Genomic DNA, 19,897 nt, shown 5'->3' with positions numbered 1-19,897 from the left:
GCTACCTCAGGTTACATACGCTTCAGGTTACAGACTCTGCTAACCCAGAAATAGTACCTCGGGTTAAGAACTTTGCTTCAGGAGGAGAACAGAAATTGCGTGGTGGTGGTGTGGCGGCAGTGGGAGGGCCCATTAGCTAAAGTGGTACCTCTGGTTCAGGTTAAGAACAGTTTCACGTTAAGAACAGGTTCAGGTTAAGAACAGTTTCACGTTAAGAACAGACCTCCGGAACGAATTAAGTTCTTAACCCGAGGTTCCACTGCATTTGAGCCTCAAAGCAGATCTCAGCTGACACTTGGGCAAACCAATACTAACCTTGAACTAACCGTCCCCTTTCAGGCACCTCCAGCCCATGCTGCAAGTGGTGTGCCGGGCGCTGTCAGACGAGAGCCAGGTGGTGCGCAATGCAGCCCTTTTTGCCCTGGGCCAGTTCTCTGAGAACCTGCAGGTGAGTCACATTCGGGGATCACTGGGTAGGGGTCCGGGATCGGAGGAGCTCAGGCAAGCAGGACCCCACCAGTCTCCCTTGGCCTGTTAGGATATAGTTCCATTCCGCCTTAAAAGGGTCAGGCATGACTGTTGTGCATCACATCCCTGTTTACTTACAGCACAGTCTGCTGGGAACTTCCATTGCATGTTGCTTTTGCTATGCAGTGGTACCTCAGGTTACATACGCTTCAGGTTACATACACTTCAGGTTATAGACTCCGCTAACCCAGAAATAGTGCTTCAGGTTAAGAACTTTGCTTCAGGATGAGAACAGAAATCACGCAGCGGGAGGCCCCATTAGCTAAAGTGGTGCTTCAGGTTAAGAACAGTTTCAGGTTAAGAATGGACCTCTGGAACGAATTAAGTACTTAACCCGAGGTACCACTGTACTGCTGTTTTGCTGGAGATGAAGGCAAGCAGACATGTTTTCCTCTGTCCCTGAACTAAGCTGAATAAAATACTTACACATTTCTCTGTCCGCCTCTTCTACTGCGAGAAGATTTACGCACTCTGCTGACAGAGCGTGGACGGGTCTCTAAACGTATCTGAGGCTCAGTGTCACTGATTGATGCTGTTCCAAGGCAGACCGGCTGCCGGCCAGTGGCTGGAGCCAGCTGGGGGCCTGCCTGATGCCCCTGTCTTTCCAGCAGTATCCCAAGATGGCCAGGCATCCATCTGCCAGCCTTCTATATGGCCTAGGACCCTCGTACCTACGGGACCGCCTCTCCTGGTATGCCCCACAGAGGAACTTACGGTCTTCAAATAAAAACATCTTGAAGGTCCCAGGCCACAGAGAGGTTAGGCTGGCCTCAACCAGAGCCAGGGCTTTTTCGGCTGCGGCTCCAACCTGGTGGAACGCTCTGTCACAAGAGACAAGGGTCCAGCAGGACTTGACATCTTTCCGCAGGGCCTGCAAGACAGAGCTGTTCCACCAGGCCTTTGGTCAGGGCACAGCCTGACTCCCTCCTTTGGCAATCTTTACAAAACTTTAGTTTATGGTTGCCATCAATTTTGATTTTAATTAATTTTTATAATGTTTTTATAATGTTGCACTGTTTTAGTGTTGTTAGCCGCCCTGAGCCCGGCTTCGGCTGGGGAGGGCAGGATATAAATAAAATTTATTATTATTATTATTATTATTATTATTATTATTATTACTTCCAACCAGCCTGGCAAGTAGGGTGGGGGGTGGAGCCTGTCTGCTTCTTCCCCCTTAGTCACCCTGTGGCTCTTGCGCAACTCGGCAGAGAGGAAGATGCGCCAAAAGTAGGGTGTATTGGCTCCATCTTGTGGACGTCCAGTACACTTCCACTGCTCTCAGCTTCCCGGACTTGTAGCAGAGTGAGCACAGCTTGTGTTGCTTTGTGTGTAGGTATGCAGAAGCATAGCTGTCAACTTTCAGATTTGAAAATAAGGGATCAGCAGCCTCGAAAACAAGGGATCAGCAGCCTCACCTGTCCCGCGGACAGTCTATGGGATATCTAACAATCCAGGATAGCAGCGGGAAACGGTGCTGGAATAAGGGAATTTCTCGCAAAAAAAGGGAAGGTTGACAGCTATGTGCAGAAGACAGAGTCCATACGCTGTTTGTCTAATCTAAACAGCTTTATTGTATGTACAGCAAAATAAACAAACCATTGGAAGCAGCAGACATTGCTTCCTCCTCATCTCGGCAGAAAAACAGGGCCTGCAATCCAGGTATTTTTCACACACCTGTCATTGGCTCTGGCTGTGCCCGTCAGCGGCACTTGCCCCGCCTCTGCCTGCCATTGGCGGTCTCCCTGCTTTCCATCCCACCAGTCCCAATGGGCAGCAGCCCACTGCTGGTCAGGAAGAAATTTTACACACCCCCAAGACACCGTTAGGGACGTGGGTGGCGCTGTGGGTTAAACCACAGAGCCTAGGACTTGCCAATCCGAAGGTCGGCGGTTCGAATCCCCGCGAGGGGGTGAGCTCCCGTTGCTCGGTCCCTGCTCCTGCCCACCTAGCAGTTCGAAAGCACTTTGAGGTGCAAGTAGATAAATAGGTACCGCTCCGGCGGGAAGGTAAACGGCATTTCCGTGCGCTGCTCTGGTTCGCCAGAAGCGGCTTAGTCATGCTGGCCACATGACCCGGAAGCTGTACGCCGGCTCCCTCAGCCAGTAAAGCGAGATGAGCGCCGCAACCCCAGAGTCGGCCATGACTGGACCTAATGGTCAGGGGTCCCTTCAAGACACCGTTGGCATCCGTCTCTCTCTTGAGACAACAGAATGTGACTCCTGTCACCCGTTCTTAAGAGGAAACTTTGCTCAGACGGTGGCAGAGCCCCATGCCCGCAAACTGTAAAATTCTAGCCCTGAGCCCATTTACAGTGGTACCTTGGTTGTCAAACGGCTTGGCTCCCGAACAAATCGGCTCACAAACGTCGCAAACCCGGAAGTAAGTCTTCCAGTTTGCAGATGTTTTTTGGAAGCTGAATGTCTGATGCGGCTTCCAATTGATCCTGCCTGATGCGGCTTCCAGTTGATCCTGCAGCCAGTTGGAAAGCCGTGTCTTGGTTTTCGAACGGTTCCGGGACTCAAACAGACTCCCGGAACGGATTAAGTACGATAACCAAGGTCCCACTGTATTGTGAAAACTCTTGGCTGAAAAACTGAGATGAAAGAGTAGATAAGCTTTTTATTTCATAGGTTGAGAGTTTGTGCTTCTGTATCCCAGCGATTTGCCAATGCTAAAAATAAATTTTAAACCCACCCCGAATAAAAAAATGCTCTCCGCTTTTTGCAGTAGCTGCGTCTTTACTCCAAATGGAAGTTTTATCAGCGTGGTCAAATTTGCTGGAGATGTACAAACAGAAACCCAGTTTTAAAGGAAAAATTATCAGGTTTCTGAGGTTACTGAGAGAACCAGTGTGTGTCTTTAAAAGGGGGGAAAGGAGCAACCTTTCCCTCTGTTTTTCCACTCCTGTCTCTCTCTCCCAAGCCCGACATCGCCCGTTACTCGGATGACATCATGCCTCTGCTTCTGCGCTATTTGGAAGGCGTCCAGTTGGCCCACACAAGTCACATGGCCAAAGCTTACTACGCGCTGGAGAACTTTGTGGAGAACCTGGGTGAGGATTCCTGACTGGTTGGGCTGGCTTCTCCCACCCTCATCCCGTTCCCGCCCTGAACCCTGAGCATGCAGATCCCATAACTTAGGCCACGTTCGCCCCTTGCATTTAAAGCACTGTCATGCCCCTTTAAACAGTCACAGCTTCCCCCAAAGAATTCTGGGAGCTGTAGTTTGTCAAGGGTGCTAAGAGAAGACCCCCTATTCCCCTCGAGGACTACAATTCCCAGGGGGGTTTAATGATCAGTCCCTCGTCCCAGAGCGCTCTAGGAATTGTAGTTCTGTGAGGGGACTTGTGGGGCAGGGAATCTCCGAACAGCTCTTGGGACCCTTAACGAACTACAGTTCCCAGGATTCTTTGAGGGGTGGAACCAGGGCTGTTTAAAAGGGTGTTTTTAAACGGACGTGGCCTTATTTTATTTTGATCGGCTCTGAGTGACCACAGCTGGCCCTGCCAATGCAGGGAAGATCTCCCAGGCCAGCTTAATTGATGAATTAATCTCTGCCGTTTGGAACAGACCCTTTTGATTGTATCGCGTTTCATTTTATCATCGTTTTTCATTCGTGGAGTGACTTAAATCTCCCAACAGCTCCACGAGGTAGATTGAAAGCCCTGGTGGAATGGTTTGCCTGTGAGGCCTCCCTGGCTGAGCTTTGTGGCTGAGGGAGGCTCTAAACCTGGCTCCATCTCTTTGACCGTTTAACCACTACCTGACACTGCCTGTTTTTTTCCATGGGGTAGCCCCAGAGCAGCTTCCTCCCTCGCCCACCATCCCGACCTGCCTTGTCGCTACATACCGTATTTTTCGCTCTATAGGACACACTTTCCCCCCTCCAAAAATTGAGGGGAAATGTTTGTTCATCCTATGGAGCAAATGCAGGCTCCTTGGCTTCAGCAAAAGCAACGTGAAGCCTCCAAAGTTCAGAGGGAGCGCTCCGGAGGCTACGCATTTCTTTTCCTGAAGCCTGGAGAGCGAGAGGGGTCGGTGCGCAAAGTGCGCTGCGCTCCAAAGGCTTTGGGGTTAGCTGCGCAAAGCCTGGTGCCTGCGGAGGCTTCAAAGGCTGTCCCCTAAGCCAGAACAGCAAGACGGAGCGCTGCACAGCACTCCATCTCGCTGTTCTAGCTTGGGGATGGCTGCGCAAGGCCTCCACAAGGCAGTGGGGTGCCCTCATCCCTCTGCCCTCCGGTGGCTTCGCGGGCTGTCCCAGAAGCCTCCGCAGGGCACGGGGATGAAGGCTCCCCGTGCTCCGCGGAGGCTTCATGCAAAGCTAGACCAGCTATCCCAGCGGCTATCCCAGAAGCCAGAACAGCAAGCGGTTATCCCAGAAGCCAGATCCCTCTTGCTGTTCTGGCTTCTGGGATTCAGATTTTTTTTTTCTTGTTTCCTGCCCCCCAAACTAGGTGCGTCCTATCGTCTGGTGTGTTTCCTATAGAGCGAAAAATACGGTATTTGTCCTCTTAGGGCCTGCAGGATCCGTTCCCCCTTCTCCTGCCGCCTCCCAGATGTTGTGGCACTCCCATCGCCCTTCGTCAGTGCAGCCAACAGTTGGTGACGGCGGGAATTGTAGTCCAGCAACATCTGGGCGCCACCAGGCTGCTTTAAATCCTCAGCCCCTGGTGCTGGCGACATGTACAGTGAGGGGGAAAAGTATTTGATCTCCTGCTAAATTTGCCTGTTTGCCCTCTGACAAAGAAATGACCAGTCCATAATTTTAATGGTAGGTTTATTGTTGCTGTGAGAGACAGAATAACAACAGGAAAACCCCCAGAAACCCAGAAAGATCTCTGGGCAAAAGATCTCTGCAGGTCCGGAGAGCGACAACACAAGAACGGGGCCTTCCCTGCAGTGGCTCCCCGTCTGAGGAATGCTCTCCCCAGGGAAGCTCACCTGGCGCCTTCATTATACACCTTTAGGCACCAGGCAAAAACGTTCCTTTTTAACTAGGCCTTTGGTTGATCTGATTTAAACTGTGTTTTTTTGTGAGGTGGGGAGGCTATTGGGTTGTTGTAATTATTATTATAATTATGTATTTTGTGGTTTTATATCTTGATTTTATTCTGTGAACTGCCCTTAGACCCCCGGGTATAGGGCGGTATATAAATTCAATACATAATAACAATAATAATAATTTGCGGGTGGTTGTACTCGATGACCCTCGTGGTCCCTTCAGACCCTCGTACCTACGGGACCGCCTTTCCCAATATGCCCCTAGAGGTCCTTAAGGTCCATAAATAGCAACACCCTAGAGGTCCCGGTCCCTAAGGAAGTCAGATTAGCCTCAACCAGAGCCAGGGCCTTTTCAACACTGGCCCCGGCCTGGCGGAACGCTCTATCTCATGAGACCCTGCGGGATCTGATTTCTTTCCGCAGGGCCTGTAAGACAGAGTTGTTCCACCTGGCCTTTGGCTTGGAATCAGTTTGATTCCCTCCCCCTCTTTCTTTTTTCCTTTCTCCTCCTGTGAAGAGGCTGCATCCTAATGTTGTATTTTAATCTTGTTTTTTAAGTTGTATTTCAATCAACTTGTTTTTATTATTGGTTGTCAGCCGCCCTGAGCCCGGTCTTGGCTGGGGAGGGCGGGGTATAAATAAAATTTATTATTATTATTACAATTCTATGATTCTGTGTTCCCCCATCACCACACCACCATTTCTCTCTCTCTCTCTCTCTCTCTCTCTCTCTCTCTCTCTCTCATCGGTCCTTTTTCCGTCCTTGCAGAAGGCAAGATCTCCCCCTACCTCCCTGCCCTGATGGAGCGGATGCTGACCACCTTGAGCTCCCCCGGCAGCCCCCGCGTCAAGGAGCTGGCGGTTAGCGCCATTGGGGCCATAGGTATGCACACACCTGGAGGTAGACCCTTGGCCTTGAATCTTGGAGAAGATGGATAAGACACTGTATTCTAATGGGGGCTGGTAGTGTCCCTGGAAGAAGGAAAGTCCATTCACTGCACCCACAACCAGCCAATGATCCTTGGTAGCACAGAGGGGACTGCTAGTAGCCAGTGTGGTGTAGTGGTTAAGAGCGATGGACTCGTAATCTGGGGAACCGGGTTCGCGTCTCCGCTCCTTCACATGCAGCTGCTGGGGGACCTTGGGCCAGTCACACTTCTCTGAAGTCTCTCAGCCCCACTCACCTCACAGAGTGTTTGTTGTGGGGGAGGAAGGGAAAAGGAGAATGTTAGCCACTTTGAGACTCCTACCGGTAGTGATAAAGCGGGATATCAAATCCAAACTCTAGTGGGCTCACGAAGATAAAGCCCTGAGCTTCGTCGGAAGGGCAGTCCTCGGCGCCATTTGCCCAGGCCTGTGGTGGTGCGGAAATGTACGTTCTGCCCAGGTAGCGAGCAGAATTAATCGTCACGGGAGCAGGTGATGGAGAGAGAGAGCGTCAGGCACATAAATTCCTACCAAATACATATTCTCCCCCTGAAGTTTAATTTGGACTATTAACATTCTCCCTTTTTTTTGGTCTTTTTTAATCAATTTGGGCTCTAGTGCTGGTTTAATGTAAAAGACTACACCTTGTTTTTTGGTATCGTCAGCAGTGATAAAATCCATCCCTAATTTTTTAATAATTAGGACTTTGATTTTTTTTGCTATATGTGTCTTTTGTAGGCAAATTACTGTATTTTTCGCTCCATAAGACGCACTTTTTTCTTCCTAAAAAGTAAGGGGAAATGTCTGTGTGCCTTATGGAGCGAATGTGTGGTCCCTGGAGCCAAATTGCCCAGGGGTGAAAAGCAGATCATGCTTTTTCTTTTTTTTTGGAAAGAGGGAAGTGGGTGTTGATCGGCAAGTGATCGGGAGTGAGATAAGGGATGCTACCAATAAAGGAGGCTGCCTGGGAGGGGGGAGGTAAAGACAGCGAACTTGCAAGGAGAGGAGACAGGAAGACTAAAGCAATGAGGAGAGAAATTAGAAGAAAAGAAGGAGCAAAAAACTGCTCCAGCTAAGGAAAAGACACTAAGGCAAACGAGAGGGAAGGGAATGTTGAAAGGAAGCAGCTGATCGGTAAGGGATCGGGAGGGAGATAAAGGACGCTAGCGATAAAGGAGGCTGCCTGGGAGGGGGGGATGTAAAAGCCCATGGATCCTCAGGATTTTTACATTGTGTCACCCCAAATTCACCATCAGATCACATAGCATGTCCATGGCTGCAGCCTGCACCAAAAAAATCATGTGTCCACTGTTTCTTGGGGCCGCAATGGCGCAAAAATGTGGTTACAAAGCACGGATCCACGTGGATTATCAACTTCTCTTAAAATAGGTCTACACGCTGCTGCAGCTTTTTCTTCTTCTTGTGCAAGCCGTTCCGTTGCCAGCCTTTGCTTTTCCAGAGGGGTATTTTTTGGCGGGTGCCTATCAGAATTAAGTGGGTGGCGCCTTGCCACACAAACACAGCCTAGATCTGGCAGGACCTGGGAATTCTGGGTCCGTTCCCTGGGCACAAAGCTTACCCTCCTCTTTCCAGCCCAGGCCGCCAGGGGATCCCTCTTGCCATACTTCCAAGCGATCATGGATCACCTGACGGCGTACCTGCTCACCACCCGGGAGGATCTCAGGCCGGTCCAGATCCAGTCTGTGGGTAAGCGAGATTTCCCCACCCCCACCCCCTTCTCTCTTCAAAGTTTGTTGTTGTTGTTTAGTCGTTTAGTCGTGTCCGACTCTCCGTGACCCCCTGGACCAGAGCACTCCAGGCACTCCTGTCTTCCACTGCCTCCCGCAGTTTGGTCAGACTCATGCTGGTAGCTTCAAGAACAGTGTCCCACCATCTCATCCTCCGTCGTCCCCTTCTCCTTGTGCCCTCCATCTTTCCCAACATCAGGGTCTTTTCCAGGGAGTCTTCTCTTCTCATGAGGTGGCCAGAGTCTTGGAGCCTCAGCTTCAGGATCTGTCCTTCCAGTGAGCCCTCAGGGCTGATTTCCTTAAGAATGGATTGGTCTGATCTTCTTGCAGTCCATGGGACTCTCAAGAGTCTCCTCCAGCACCAGAATTCAAAAGCATCCATTCTTGGGCGATCAGCCTTCTTTATGGTCCAGCTCTCACTTCCATACATCACTACTGGGAAAACCAGAGCTTTAACTATACGGACCTTTGTTGGCAAGGTGATGTCTCTGCTTTTTAAGATGCTGTCTAGGTTTGCCGTTGCAATTTTGCGCTGGTCACACTTTGTGGTCCTGTTGAACTCGTTGTGACTGGCTTCTGAGCCAACCCGCTTTAGGGATCATGAAGGGAAAGAGAAATAAGCAATGGTCTGTTTCTGCACAGGTTTAGCTCAGTCAATAGAGCCCGAAGCTTGGGCTTGAGTTCGAGCTTCACTTCAGGGGAAAGATTCCCTCGTTGCCGGGGGTTGGACTCAATGACCTTTGGGAGTCCCTTCCAACTCGACAAATCTGTGCTCATTCTCTTTGCCCAAGAAGGGGGTGTTTTAAAGCGCCATCTAATGGCTGGCTCATTTCTAAGGTCTCCTCTGAGCGTTTGAAATCGCCCTCAACAGGGTTTCTTAAGCAGCTACATGAAATTCAACAGGCAGAGCTTCCTTCCATTTACTGGAGCCGCACACCAAGGAAATATTATTATTATTATTATTATTATTATTATTATTAATACCCCGCCCATCTCCCCAGCCACCCTGGGCGGCTTCCAACAAAATATTAAAATACAGTGGTACCTCGGGTTAAGTACTTAATTTGTTCCGGAGGTCCGTTCTTAAACTGAAACTGTTCTTAACCTGAAGCACCACTTTAGCTTTTGGGGCCTCCTGCTGCCGCTGCGCCGCCGGAGCACGATTTCTGTTCTCATCCTGAAGCAAAGTTCTTAACCTGAAGCACTATTTCTGGCTTAGTGGAGTGTGTAACCTGAAGCGTATGTAACCTGAAGCGTATGTAACCTGAGGTACCACTGTACAGTGGTCTGTTAAACATTAAACGCTTCCCTAAACAGGGCTGCCTTCAGAAAGCCTTCCCGGTTGAATTTCGGGTTATTACAACACAGCTGCTAAAAATAACAACACCCAGGAGTCTGCCTTGAGAGTCAAGATGGCAAACTTGTCAAAGCGGCCACTTGAATAGCTTGGTCATTTAGTTTACCTCAAGAACGCCGCCTCAACGGTCAGCAGGCACAGGGTTGGGTATAAATCGCTAGAATTGCTATTAACGGGGGAATGCGGAGCCATTTCCCAGAAGCCTCTGCTGCTCACGCCTCGCCCTCTGCTTCCCCCGCAGAGACTCTGGCCGTCCTCGCCAGCATCATGGACAGGGAGGTCTTTCTGCCACTAGCCAACAAATGCTGCCAGCTCGGGCTGGAGCTCTGCGACAAAGTGGACGATCCGGACTTGAGGCGGTGCACGTAAGTCAAACCACTCCTGATGGGACCCAGCATCTTCCTCGCAGCTGACATTGGTGGAGATTTGTAGTGGAAGGTTTTTGGGGAAGGGGCCTGTTGCTTGAGATTTGAATTCAGCATAATAATAAGAATAAGAATAATTTATTATTTATACCCCGCCCATCTGGCTGGGTTTCCCCAGCCACTCTGGGTGGCTTCCAACAAAACACTAAAATACAATAACCTATTAAACATTAAAAGCTTCCCTCAACAGGGCTGCCTTCAGCTGTCTTCTAAAAGTTTGGTAGTTATTTTTCTCTTTGACATCTGGTGGGAGGGCGTTCCACAGGGCGGGTGCCACCACCGAGAAGGCCCTCTGCCTGGTTCCCTGTAACCTCACTTCTCGCAATGAGGGAACCGCCAGAAGGCCCTTGGAGCTGGACCTCTGTGTCTGGGCAGAACGATGGGGGTGGAGACGCTCCTTCAGGTATACTGGACCGAGGCCGTTTAGCATCAGAAAGCCGCGGGTTCAATCCCCGTTATACGAAACTGTACTGTGCTGTTTGGTTGACTCAGAGTTATTTATCTGCCGCCTTTCCACAACGAGAGGCAGCCAGAGCGTCGCTGACAGACGCCCGCTTCTTGTCAAAGTGCAAAACTTTGAAGGGCGGAGGGGAAAGAAGCAGTTTACAAAGTGGGTCGAGGAATTCAAAGGAGAGCAAAAAGAGGCCGTTTAGCAAGCATGGAATGAATCCAGCATTGCAGAAGATGTCATCTGGGCCACCTGCACGTCATATGTTTAAAGCAAGATTATATCATGGCTGCCCTCCCCAAGAATTCTGGGAGCTGTAGTTTGCCAAGGGTGCTGAGAGTGGTTAGGAGATTCCTGCCCCCCGTTCTCCTCGCACAACTACATTTCCCATAGTTCCCTGCGAAAAGGGATTGGCGGCCGAACCACTCTGGGAATTGTAGTTCTCTGGGGGGAACAGGCAAAAAGTTGAGGCTTAACGGTTAAAGTGAGAATGAAAGCCTGGGAAGAAGAAGAGGGAGAAAAGGAGAAGGAGAATTATTTTATTATTTGCACCCTGCCCATCTGGCTGGGTTTCCCCAGCCACGTGGGAAGGCCACAAGAGCCAGGGTTATGTGATAAATGGCACAAGCCAGCCTTCACCTCAGATGTTTGGGACTACAACTCCTGAGTTATAGATGCATTTATCTCCTCTTGGGAGAAGTCTCTCTGCCCTATCGATCATACGCCCTTGGGATGTTGGGGGGTGATTGGAGTCGTAGTAAAAATATCTGGGAGGCTGGCAAAAAAACAAACCACTCTTGGCAGTGAATTTTGGGGTTTCTGGCCAAGAGAGGCCTGCTTCACACCTGTCACCTGAACCTGTTTTAAAATGGAGGCCAGTGAGACACACAGGTGTTCAAAAGAATCCTTTCTTGCCCCAGGTACAGCCTTTTTGGGTCTCTTGCGACCGTCCTGGAGGACGCCATTGAGCCGTACCTGCCTCGCATCACCACTCTTATGATCTATTCTCTCAAATCCACAGAGGGCGTTGAGGTGAGTATTTTGGCAGCGCTTTCATGGGCTGGGACTCCCGTCATCCCGTTTTTATTTTTTATTTTTTTTAAAGTCATAACAATAAGCTTCAAACAAATTTAAAGGGTATAACGCCATTTTGCCCATTGCTAGGTAAAGAAACCCTGACCATTAGGTCCAGTCGTGACCGACTCTGGGGTTGCGACGCTCATCTCGCTTTATTGGCCGAGGGAGCCGGCGTACAGCTTCCGGGTCATGTGGCCAGCATGACTAAGCCGCTTCTGGCGAACCAGAGCAGCGCACGGAAATGCCGTTTACCTTCCCGCCGGAGCGGTACCTATTTATCTACTTGCACCTCAAAGTGCTTTCGAACTGCTAGGTGGGCAGGAGCAGGGACCGAGCAACGGGAGCTCACCCCGTCGCGGGGATTCGAACCGCCGACCTTCTGATCGGCAAGTCCTAGGCTCTGTGATTTAACCCACAGCGCCACCTGCTTCCCCTGCCCATTGCTTCAATGCTATAAAATGATCCCAATATGCATTATTAATACACATTGCTGCCTTGTTGGCTCATTAAGTGTTTGCATGCTTAAAACCTAAATATGTTCATATTCCTGGGGGCAGGGGAGGCATTGGAAACTGGTCTGTTGGGGCAAATGGACCACTTCCCCATTGATCCTGGCCTATTCCCCTGCCCCACCAGTCTGCCTTCTCGCTTCCCCTGCCATTTGTCTCCCTGCTTTCCACCCCACTGGTCCCAAGGGGCACAAATGACCTGTGTTATGTGCAAGAGAGAGGAGTTGTAAACTTTGAGACCTCAGTGCTGTGACCTGTAAGCAGAGAGGTTTGTGACGCTCAGTATCGCGGCTGCTGCCACTGCCCAGTTTTGTAGCTTCTCTAGGCTTCCTGAGCTCCTGGGTGGCTGCAGAGTCGAACGATGAGCATTGCAAGAGAGTTATTATTCTCCCGCATCTCAAAATAACGCCTCTTGTGTCTCTTAATCACCTCCTCACCTTTCCCGCATTTGTCGTCTGCTCTTCCCAGTCTCACGGTGGAACTGGAAACTCCTTCCTCTTGTTTGACGATGAGGAAGAGGACGAGGCGGAGGTGGAAGGAGAGGAGAGCCTGGATGAAGACGAAGACGACATCTCTGAGCTTTCGGGGTAGGTGACCATTGTAGGAGGGATTTTAGGAAGGCTGGCATCTCCCTTGTTTTGGGAGGCGATGTTCCAGGTGAGAGGTACAAAGCCATATTTAAATGGTCCTCCCTCAGAAAAATAAAAACCCTCTGGTTTCATAGCCTGTAGCAGGCCGCTGAATGAGCCCTTCGTGTTTCAGATTCTTTCCTTGGCATCCATGTGGACTGGAAACTTAACTCTTTAATGAAAGCAAAGGTGGCAGTTTTTTAAAGGCCATTTTTGTGACATTTTCTTGAAAAAGCCTTGATATAGATGTTAGCTCTCTGAAGACTGATGGAATTTGATCTGGGAGATTTATGGGCCTGGAGCGATGGATTTAGGCGTAAAAGATGAGAAATTTGTAACTTTGAGAGGCCATCTCTGAAGCTGCTGGCGGTGCGTGCTTGTCTGCTTGGTCTCACTCTCTTCCCAAGACTGTGTAGCAACCTTTCTCCTCACACTAATTTTGCGTATGCAGTGGTTTTTATTTATGTGGGAGCTTTTATTGTATGGAGGATCAACCCAACATGTGAGCCCCCCAAAAAACAATCTGTAAAGTGGGGCACCTCAAATTCAGGTCGATCCTTTTCAGAATAGGTCCCAGGCTCCTTAAAAGCCACATGAGCCCCTTACATCCCAGCCAGATCGCTGAAATCGTCCGGAGGAGCACTGTTAGTTGTCCTCAACCAAAAGTCAAGCATTTAGTGTCTCTACTCCCATGCTGTGGAGAGCTCTTCCAGCAGAGATTTGGCAGGCTGCCCTTGCTTTTAACTCCCAGGCGTCTCTTGAGAACGTTTTTACGCCAACAGGCCTACACAGCTGACATTTCTTCTTGAGCAGCCAGTTCATTTTAGCTATTGTTTTGCATTGCTTTGAGAGGTTTTTACATTGCTGCCCACCACCACTATGTCTTGCGAGACTGATGCAAGTACAGTGGTACCTCAGGTTAAGAACTTAATTCGTTCCGGAGGTCCGTTTTTAACCTGAAACTGTTCTTAACCTGAGGTACCACTTTAGCTAATGGGGCCTCACGCTGCTGCCGCCACCACACAATTTCTGTTCTCATCCTGAAGCAAAGTTCTTAACCCGGGGTACTATTTCTGGGTTAGCGGAGTCGGTAACCTGAAGCGTCCGTAATCTGAAGCATCTGTAACCCGAGGTACCACTGTAATTAAGTATAATTTAGGCCCTGGAGAATGCTCTAGGCTTGAGATTCTGTATTGGGACTTGAAGAAAAAAGATTCCACCTAAACATTAGGAAGAACTTCCTGACAGTAAGAGCTGTTTGACAGTAGAATTTGCTGTCAAGGAGTGTGGTGGAGTCTCCTTCTTTGGAGGTCTTTAAGCAGAGGCTTGATAACCATATGTCAGGAGTGCTCTGATGGTGTTTCCTGCTTGGCAGGGGGTTGGACTCCATGGCCCTTGTGGTCTCTTCCAACTCTAGGATTCTATGATTCTATGAATATCTGAGTTTGTCATTCGTGAGGAGGCTGATCCCCAATTTCCTCTCCCCCCCCCCACTTCCGGTTCTCTTGCAGGTTGAACGTGGAAAGCGCCTTCATGGACGAAAAGGACGATGCCTGTGTGGCCCTGGGAGAGATTGCCACCGGCGCCAGGTATGTATGAGTGTGTGTGTGTGTGTGTGTGTGAGAGAGAGAGAGAGAGAGAGACTCATTTTGTGCTGGAGTGGCTTGGAGACCACCAGTGTGACTGACCCATCGGTAACAGACCTTGGGGTATGCAGGCCCTTCTCAGGAAATGGCAACAGGGGGAGAAGCTTCTGCCCTTTAAAAACCTGAAGCGCCCCTTTGGGGCAGTTGGTGGGAGGAGGGGGAGCAGCAGGGACAGCCACCCCTCCACCTTAAAAAGTTTTAAGATTTTATACAGTGGTGCTTCGCAAGACGAAATTAATCCGTTCCGCGAGTCTCTTCGTCTAGCGGTTTTTTCGTCTTGCGAAGCAAGCCCATTGACGGCTTAGCGGATTAGCACTATTAGCGGCTTTTAGAGGCTTTTAGCGGCTTAGCGGATCAGCTGATAAGCGGCTTAGCGGCTTAGAAAAAGGGGGGGAAAGGGAAAAAAACCCGCAGGAACTCGCAAGACATTTTCGTCTTGCGAAGCAAGCCCATTGGGAAATTCGTTTTGCGAAGCGCCTCCAAAACGGAAAACCCTTTCGTCTAGCAGATTTTCCGTCTTGCGAGGCGTTCGTCTTGCGGGGCACCACTGTATGGAGATTTTAAGATTTTATAGGGAAGTGCATAGGGAAGTTTTTAATATTTAATGCTGTATTGTTTTTAACACTCGATTGGAAGCCTCCCAGAGTGGCTGGGGAAACTCAGCCGGATGGGCAGGGTATAAATAATAAATTTATTATTACTATTGTTGTTATTATTCTTATTCATTATTATATCCAGCCCAACAAAATATAAAAAGGAAAACACACAGCAGGGCGATCTGAAACTGGCTTGTGTTGACAAACAGAAGTGTGTTCAGTAGATGTTTGGAGCAGATCCCAGTTGGTGTCCTAGGGGGTCCAAGAAATCTGGTCTTGCTTATGTGATGGCAGTGGGATTAGAGGGGTCTGCACAGCAAAGGGTGCTCCGTCAAGTATCGTCACATAGGAGCAGTTCCTTCAGCGCAGGGCAAGGCCATGTGTCTACCTGGCTCCCGCCACCCCTGCCCTTTGACCCTTGTGACTGGGGCTGATGGGAGTTGGAGTCCAGCGGCATCGTCCGGTGAGGCAGATATTCCCCACCCAGAGCTCTCCCCAAGTAGAGATGAGAGCTTAGATCTCACGCTAACTTTTCCTCCCGCTTTCTTTTTGTCTCCATCTCTTCTTTTTTTTAGTTTTATTTATTTATTAACGTTCTTATGTCACTTCGGTAAACATTATCATATTACATCACAAGGCTTATTATAATATAATTTTCAGCATGTATACAAAGTTTATATACAAAGTTTATATACCTAAAGAAAAGAAGCAAGGACAAAAAACTATTCCAAAATCATATATGTACCAACACTTTGGATTTCCCGTCCATCCCGTTGTATATTCCTTTTTTACAAATGAATGTACTCTTATTATTGCATATTTCTTTACATTTTATCTAATACATCCCTATATCAATATGTACCCTTGGTCTTATTTCTCAACTCAGTCTCTCTCCAACGTCAATCGAATGCTAGCATAGATAGCGAACCTTTACTGTATTTTTGAACATATATCTTACATCTATCTCACTTTTCCCTAAATTTTTGTTTTGAATTGCCTCTCAGGCTATTTGTCAACTGCGCCATTTCAGCAAATTCTTGTGGCTTGTTATGCCAATCTGTTATTGTCAGGACTTCTTCTTCCTTTCCACCCCTTTGCCACCAAAGTCCGAGCTGCAGCCGTTGCATATAAAAATACCTCCCCAAAGGAATCCGGGATGTCCCTGCCAACAATACTTAACTTAACCTTTTTTGTCTCCATCTCAGCGTGGTCTTCCTGCCTTTCTTGGATAAATGCTTCCAGGAAGTCTTTGTGCTCTTGGAGGTAATGGGTGGGCCAAAGGGGGGGGGGGAGTATGTTTGGGGGAAGTGGGGCAGGGGGCAAACTTTGGCGGGGGGAAGGAGAGGCTTGGACCTGGAAAGAGGGGAGAGATGTTTTCTGGACACCTGTAGGGCAGCAGTCCCTTACAGAAGCTCCGTTATACTGAATTAGGCAGCTGATAAACAGCTGTCAGAAAGTTCTTTCTGATGTTGAGTCGGAATTCCTTTCCGGCAACTTGAATCCACTGTTTTGGGAGCTAGCATTTGGAGCTGGAGAAAATAAGCTGGCTGCAGCTTCCATGTGGCTATCATATCTCCTTCTCAGCCTCCTCTTACCCAGGTCCCTGAACTGTTCCTCGTCAGGCTTGGTTTCCAGACCCTTTATAATCTTGGTTTTCTCTGCACACCTGCCAGCTTGTCAATAATGTAAAGGTAAAGGGACCCCTGACCATTAGGTCCAGTCGTGACCGACTCTGGGGTTGCGGCGCTCATCTTGCTTTACTGGCCGAGGGAGCCGGCGTACAGCTTCCGGGTCATGTGGCCAGCATGACTAAGCCGCTTCTGGCAAACCAGAGCAGCGCACGGAAACGCCGTTTACCTTCCTGCCGGAGCGGTACCTATTTATCTACTTGCACTTTGACGTGCTTTCGAACTGCTAGGTTGGCAGGAGCAGAGACCGAGCAATGGGAGCTCACCCCGTCGCGGGGATTCGAACCGCCGACCTTCTGATCGGCAAGCCCTGTGGTTTAACCCATAGTGCCACCCGTGTCCCTATCAATATCCTCCTTAAATTGTGGCACCCAGAATTGGACACAGTATTCCAGGTGTGGTCTGGCCAAGGCAGAATATAGTGAGACTATTACTTCCCTTGATCTGGACATTATACGTCATATATATATAAATATTATATGAAGGGGGGGCACCTGCTTCTCATAACAGCTGAGAGGGAGGAACCCTCAGTCAAAGGCTGTCAGGGGTGTGGCAGAGAAGTGTTGAGCTTTTTTTTGTTTTGGCCAAAGTTGTTGCGAAATCTCAAAAAAAAAAGTTTTTTTTAGGAAATTCGCCAAAAAAAATCAACTTCCAACTGTCAGATTTTCCAAGACATTTGAACTGATTTTGAAAACTTCTGCTTGGACACTGTTCCTGGCAGACAAACCCTGGATATGTTCGGACGTATGGCAGCCTTAAATTTAGGGACCTGGAATAAGTGCAAGTGGGTGGGTTATAATTCTTCACAGATGTATGACCCTCTGCTTTAGTTTTGCACTCATCGCAGGATGATTTACAGCTGAAATGGGGTTGAAATACAGTACCTTAAAAAGCTCCACAGCTTAAGAGCGGTACAAAAGCAGGACAGAACGAGAGCACCAAAGGTGGATAACATTTTCATCCAGCTTGAAGCAAAAATGTGCACTGTTGCTTCCGGACAGTGCAGCTAGGGGGCGCCTGTCGTATCTCGGTAGGGATGGTATTGTGCAGAACGGGGGCTGCCACCCTGGAGGCCCTGCTCTGTGTTAACCGTGGCACGGGCTTCTGATACTTTGGGGGGCTTTAAGGAGAATGTCTCCTGCAGAGGGTCTGCAAGGGATGGATGTCGTCTCTGGGGTAGCCTGGTCCTCAGCTGCACAGGACGTTTTCTTCATTAGCGATACCAAAGCAGATGTAAGGGCCACAGCAAAAAGCCTGACTCCTCCTTCTCTTCCCAGCATCCCAACATCAACGTCCGGAAATCTGCTTTCAACACCCTGGGACATTTCTGCATCTCCTTGCACCGGGTTTGCGAGCGGGATCCATCCGAACCTCACAGCGCCGGTGAGTGACCTCGGGGATGGTGTGTTTGTTTTTTAACTGGGTTGGTCCGAGGAGATGACCTGGAAGCACGACTTTGGAGCAGGGAGATCGTATCTTAGCAAACTGAGCAGAGGAGCTTGCAAATTGGGATGGGACACAAACTTCAGAAGGCTCAGACAGACAATATATAGCTTGGAAGGTTTGAGGCAACACAGGAAGTTGCCATGTACAGAGCTAGACTGTTGATCTGTTATACAGTGGTACCTCAGGTTAAGTGCTTAATTTGTTCCGCAGGTCCGTTGTTAACCTGAAACTGTTCTTAACCTGAAGCACCACTTTAGCTAATGGGGCCTCCCGCACCGCCAGAGCCCGATTTCTGTTCTTATCCTGAAGCAAAGTTCTTAACCTGAAACACTATTTCTGGGTTAGCGGAGTCTGTAACCTGAAGTGTATGTAACCCGAGGTACCAGTGTAACAAATTTCAAGATGCACACTCATAGGAGCACACACTCCCCAGAAAACCAACCTTTCACCCTTCAAAAATTACCGTATTTTTTGCTCTATAAGACTCACTTTTTCCCTCCTAAAAAGTAAGGGGAAATGTGTGTGCGTCTTATGGAGCGAATGTAGGCTGCGCAGCTATCCCAGAAGCCAGAACAGAAAGAGGGATTGCTGCTTTCACTGCGCAGCGATCCCTCTTGCTGTTCCGGCTTCTGAGATTCAGAATATTTTTTTTCTTGTTTTCCTCCTCCAAAAACTAGGCGCGTCTTATGGTCTGGGGCGTCTTACAGAGCGAAAAATACGGTAGAAAATATTCCGGGGCGGGGGGGGGGAGAGAAATCACTTGGTTTGAGCTCACAGAGCAATCCCGAAAAGCCACCTTGGCTCTCTTATTTTTCTCTGCAGTAGAAGAAAGTGTCTTGGAAAAACCTTTCTTTTCGCTTATAGCTTATAAATCCTGTAAACTGAGAAATGTACTGAAGTGAATTGGCCACTGTCAAACAACTATCCTTCAGTGCGAGTCAAAAGAGCAGCTTTTATGTATGAATGAGGTTGATCTGTGAAATGGATCTCCTTCTCCTCCTCCTCCTCCTCCTCCCCCTCCTCCCCTTCCTTCCTTCCTTCCTTCCTTCCTCAGCAGTTTAGTCCTGCTGGCCACATGACCCAGAAAAGCTGTCTGTGGACAAACGCCGGCTCCTTCAGCCTGTAGCAAGATGAGTGCCGCAACCTCATAGACTGGACATAACTGTCCGGGAGTCCTTTACCTTTTCACCTACCTGGTACATGGGTAAAGGTAAAGGGATCCCTGACCATTAGGTCCAGTCGTGGCCGACTCTGGAGTTGCGGCGCTCATCTCGCTTTACTGGCCAAGGGAGCCAGAGTACAGCTTCCGGGTCATGTGGCCACCATGACTAAGCCGCTTCTGGCGAATCAGAGCAGTGCACAGAAACACCGTTTACCTTCCTGCCGGAGTGGTACCTATTTATCTACTTGCACTTTGACGTGCTTTCGAACTGCTAGGTTGGCAGGAGCAGGGACCGAGCAACGGGAGCTCACCCCGTCATTGCAGGGATTCAAACCACCGACCTTCTGATTGGCAAGCTCTGTGGTTTTACCCACAGTGCCACCCGCGTCCCTTTGAGACTCCTTAGGGTAGTGATAAAGTGGAATATCAAAACAAAACTCCTCCTCCTTCTCCTTCTCCTCCTCCTTCCTTCCGCAGCTCGTCTCCAGCTGCTGTGCACCGTGTTGCCCGCTTACATCAAAGGGATCCGGGAAGACAAGGAGCGCCAGGTGGTGATGGAGATTTTGGAGAGCCTGGCAAGGGTGCTGAAGACTTGCCGGCAAGAGGCCCTCCGCGCACCCGGGCAGCTGACCGACCTGTGCCAGGTCATCCGGGAGGTCCTGGAGAAAAAAGTGAGTGTCCGGGTGGGGAGGCGGGAGGGGAGCTGTGGTC

General features: G+C 49.4%; 1 protein-coding gene across 2 annotated transcripts in view; it reads left to right on the top strand.

Annotated features, from left to right (window-relative positions):
- The window catches only part of IPO4 (importin 4), a 55,508-nt gene that overhangs the window by 19,896 nt on the left and 15,715 nt on the right, over positions 1–19,897 (top strand). For both annotated transcript variants that reach the window (XM_079951768.1, XM_079951767.1), the window contains 11 exons: positions 340–448; positions 3,451–3,580; positions 6,298–6,411; positions 8,049–8,162; positions 9,802–9,925; positions 11,354–11,465; positions 12,488–12,606; positions 14,160–14,237; positions 16,096–16,153; positions 17,856–17,961; positions 19,664–19,857. In XM_079951768.1, the coding sequence (XP_079807894.1) occupies positions 340–448; positions 3,451–3,580; positions 6,298–6,411; positions 8,049–8,162; positions 9,802–9,925; positions 11,354–11,465; positions 12,488–12,606; positions 14,160–14,237; positions 16,096–16,153; positions 17,856–17,961; positions 19,664–19,857 (1,258 nt within the window). The remainder of the gene's footprint in view (positions 1–339; positions 449–3,450; positions 3,581–6,297; positions 6,412–8,048; positions 8,163–9,801; positions 9,926–11,353; positions 11,466–12,487; positions 12,607–14,159; positions 14,238–16,095; positions 16,154–17,855; positions 17,962–19,663; positions 19,858–19,897) is intronic.

Source organism: Podarcis cretensis (genome assembly GCF_951804945.1).
Source record: "Podarcis cretensis genome assembly, chromosome: 13".
NCBI classification, from domain to species: domain Eukaryota; kingdom Metazoa; phylum Chordata; class Lepidosauria; order Squamata; family Lacertidae; genus Podarcis; species Podarcis cretensis.
This window is presented reverse-complemented; position numbering and strand designations above follow the sequence as displayed.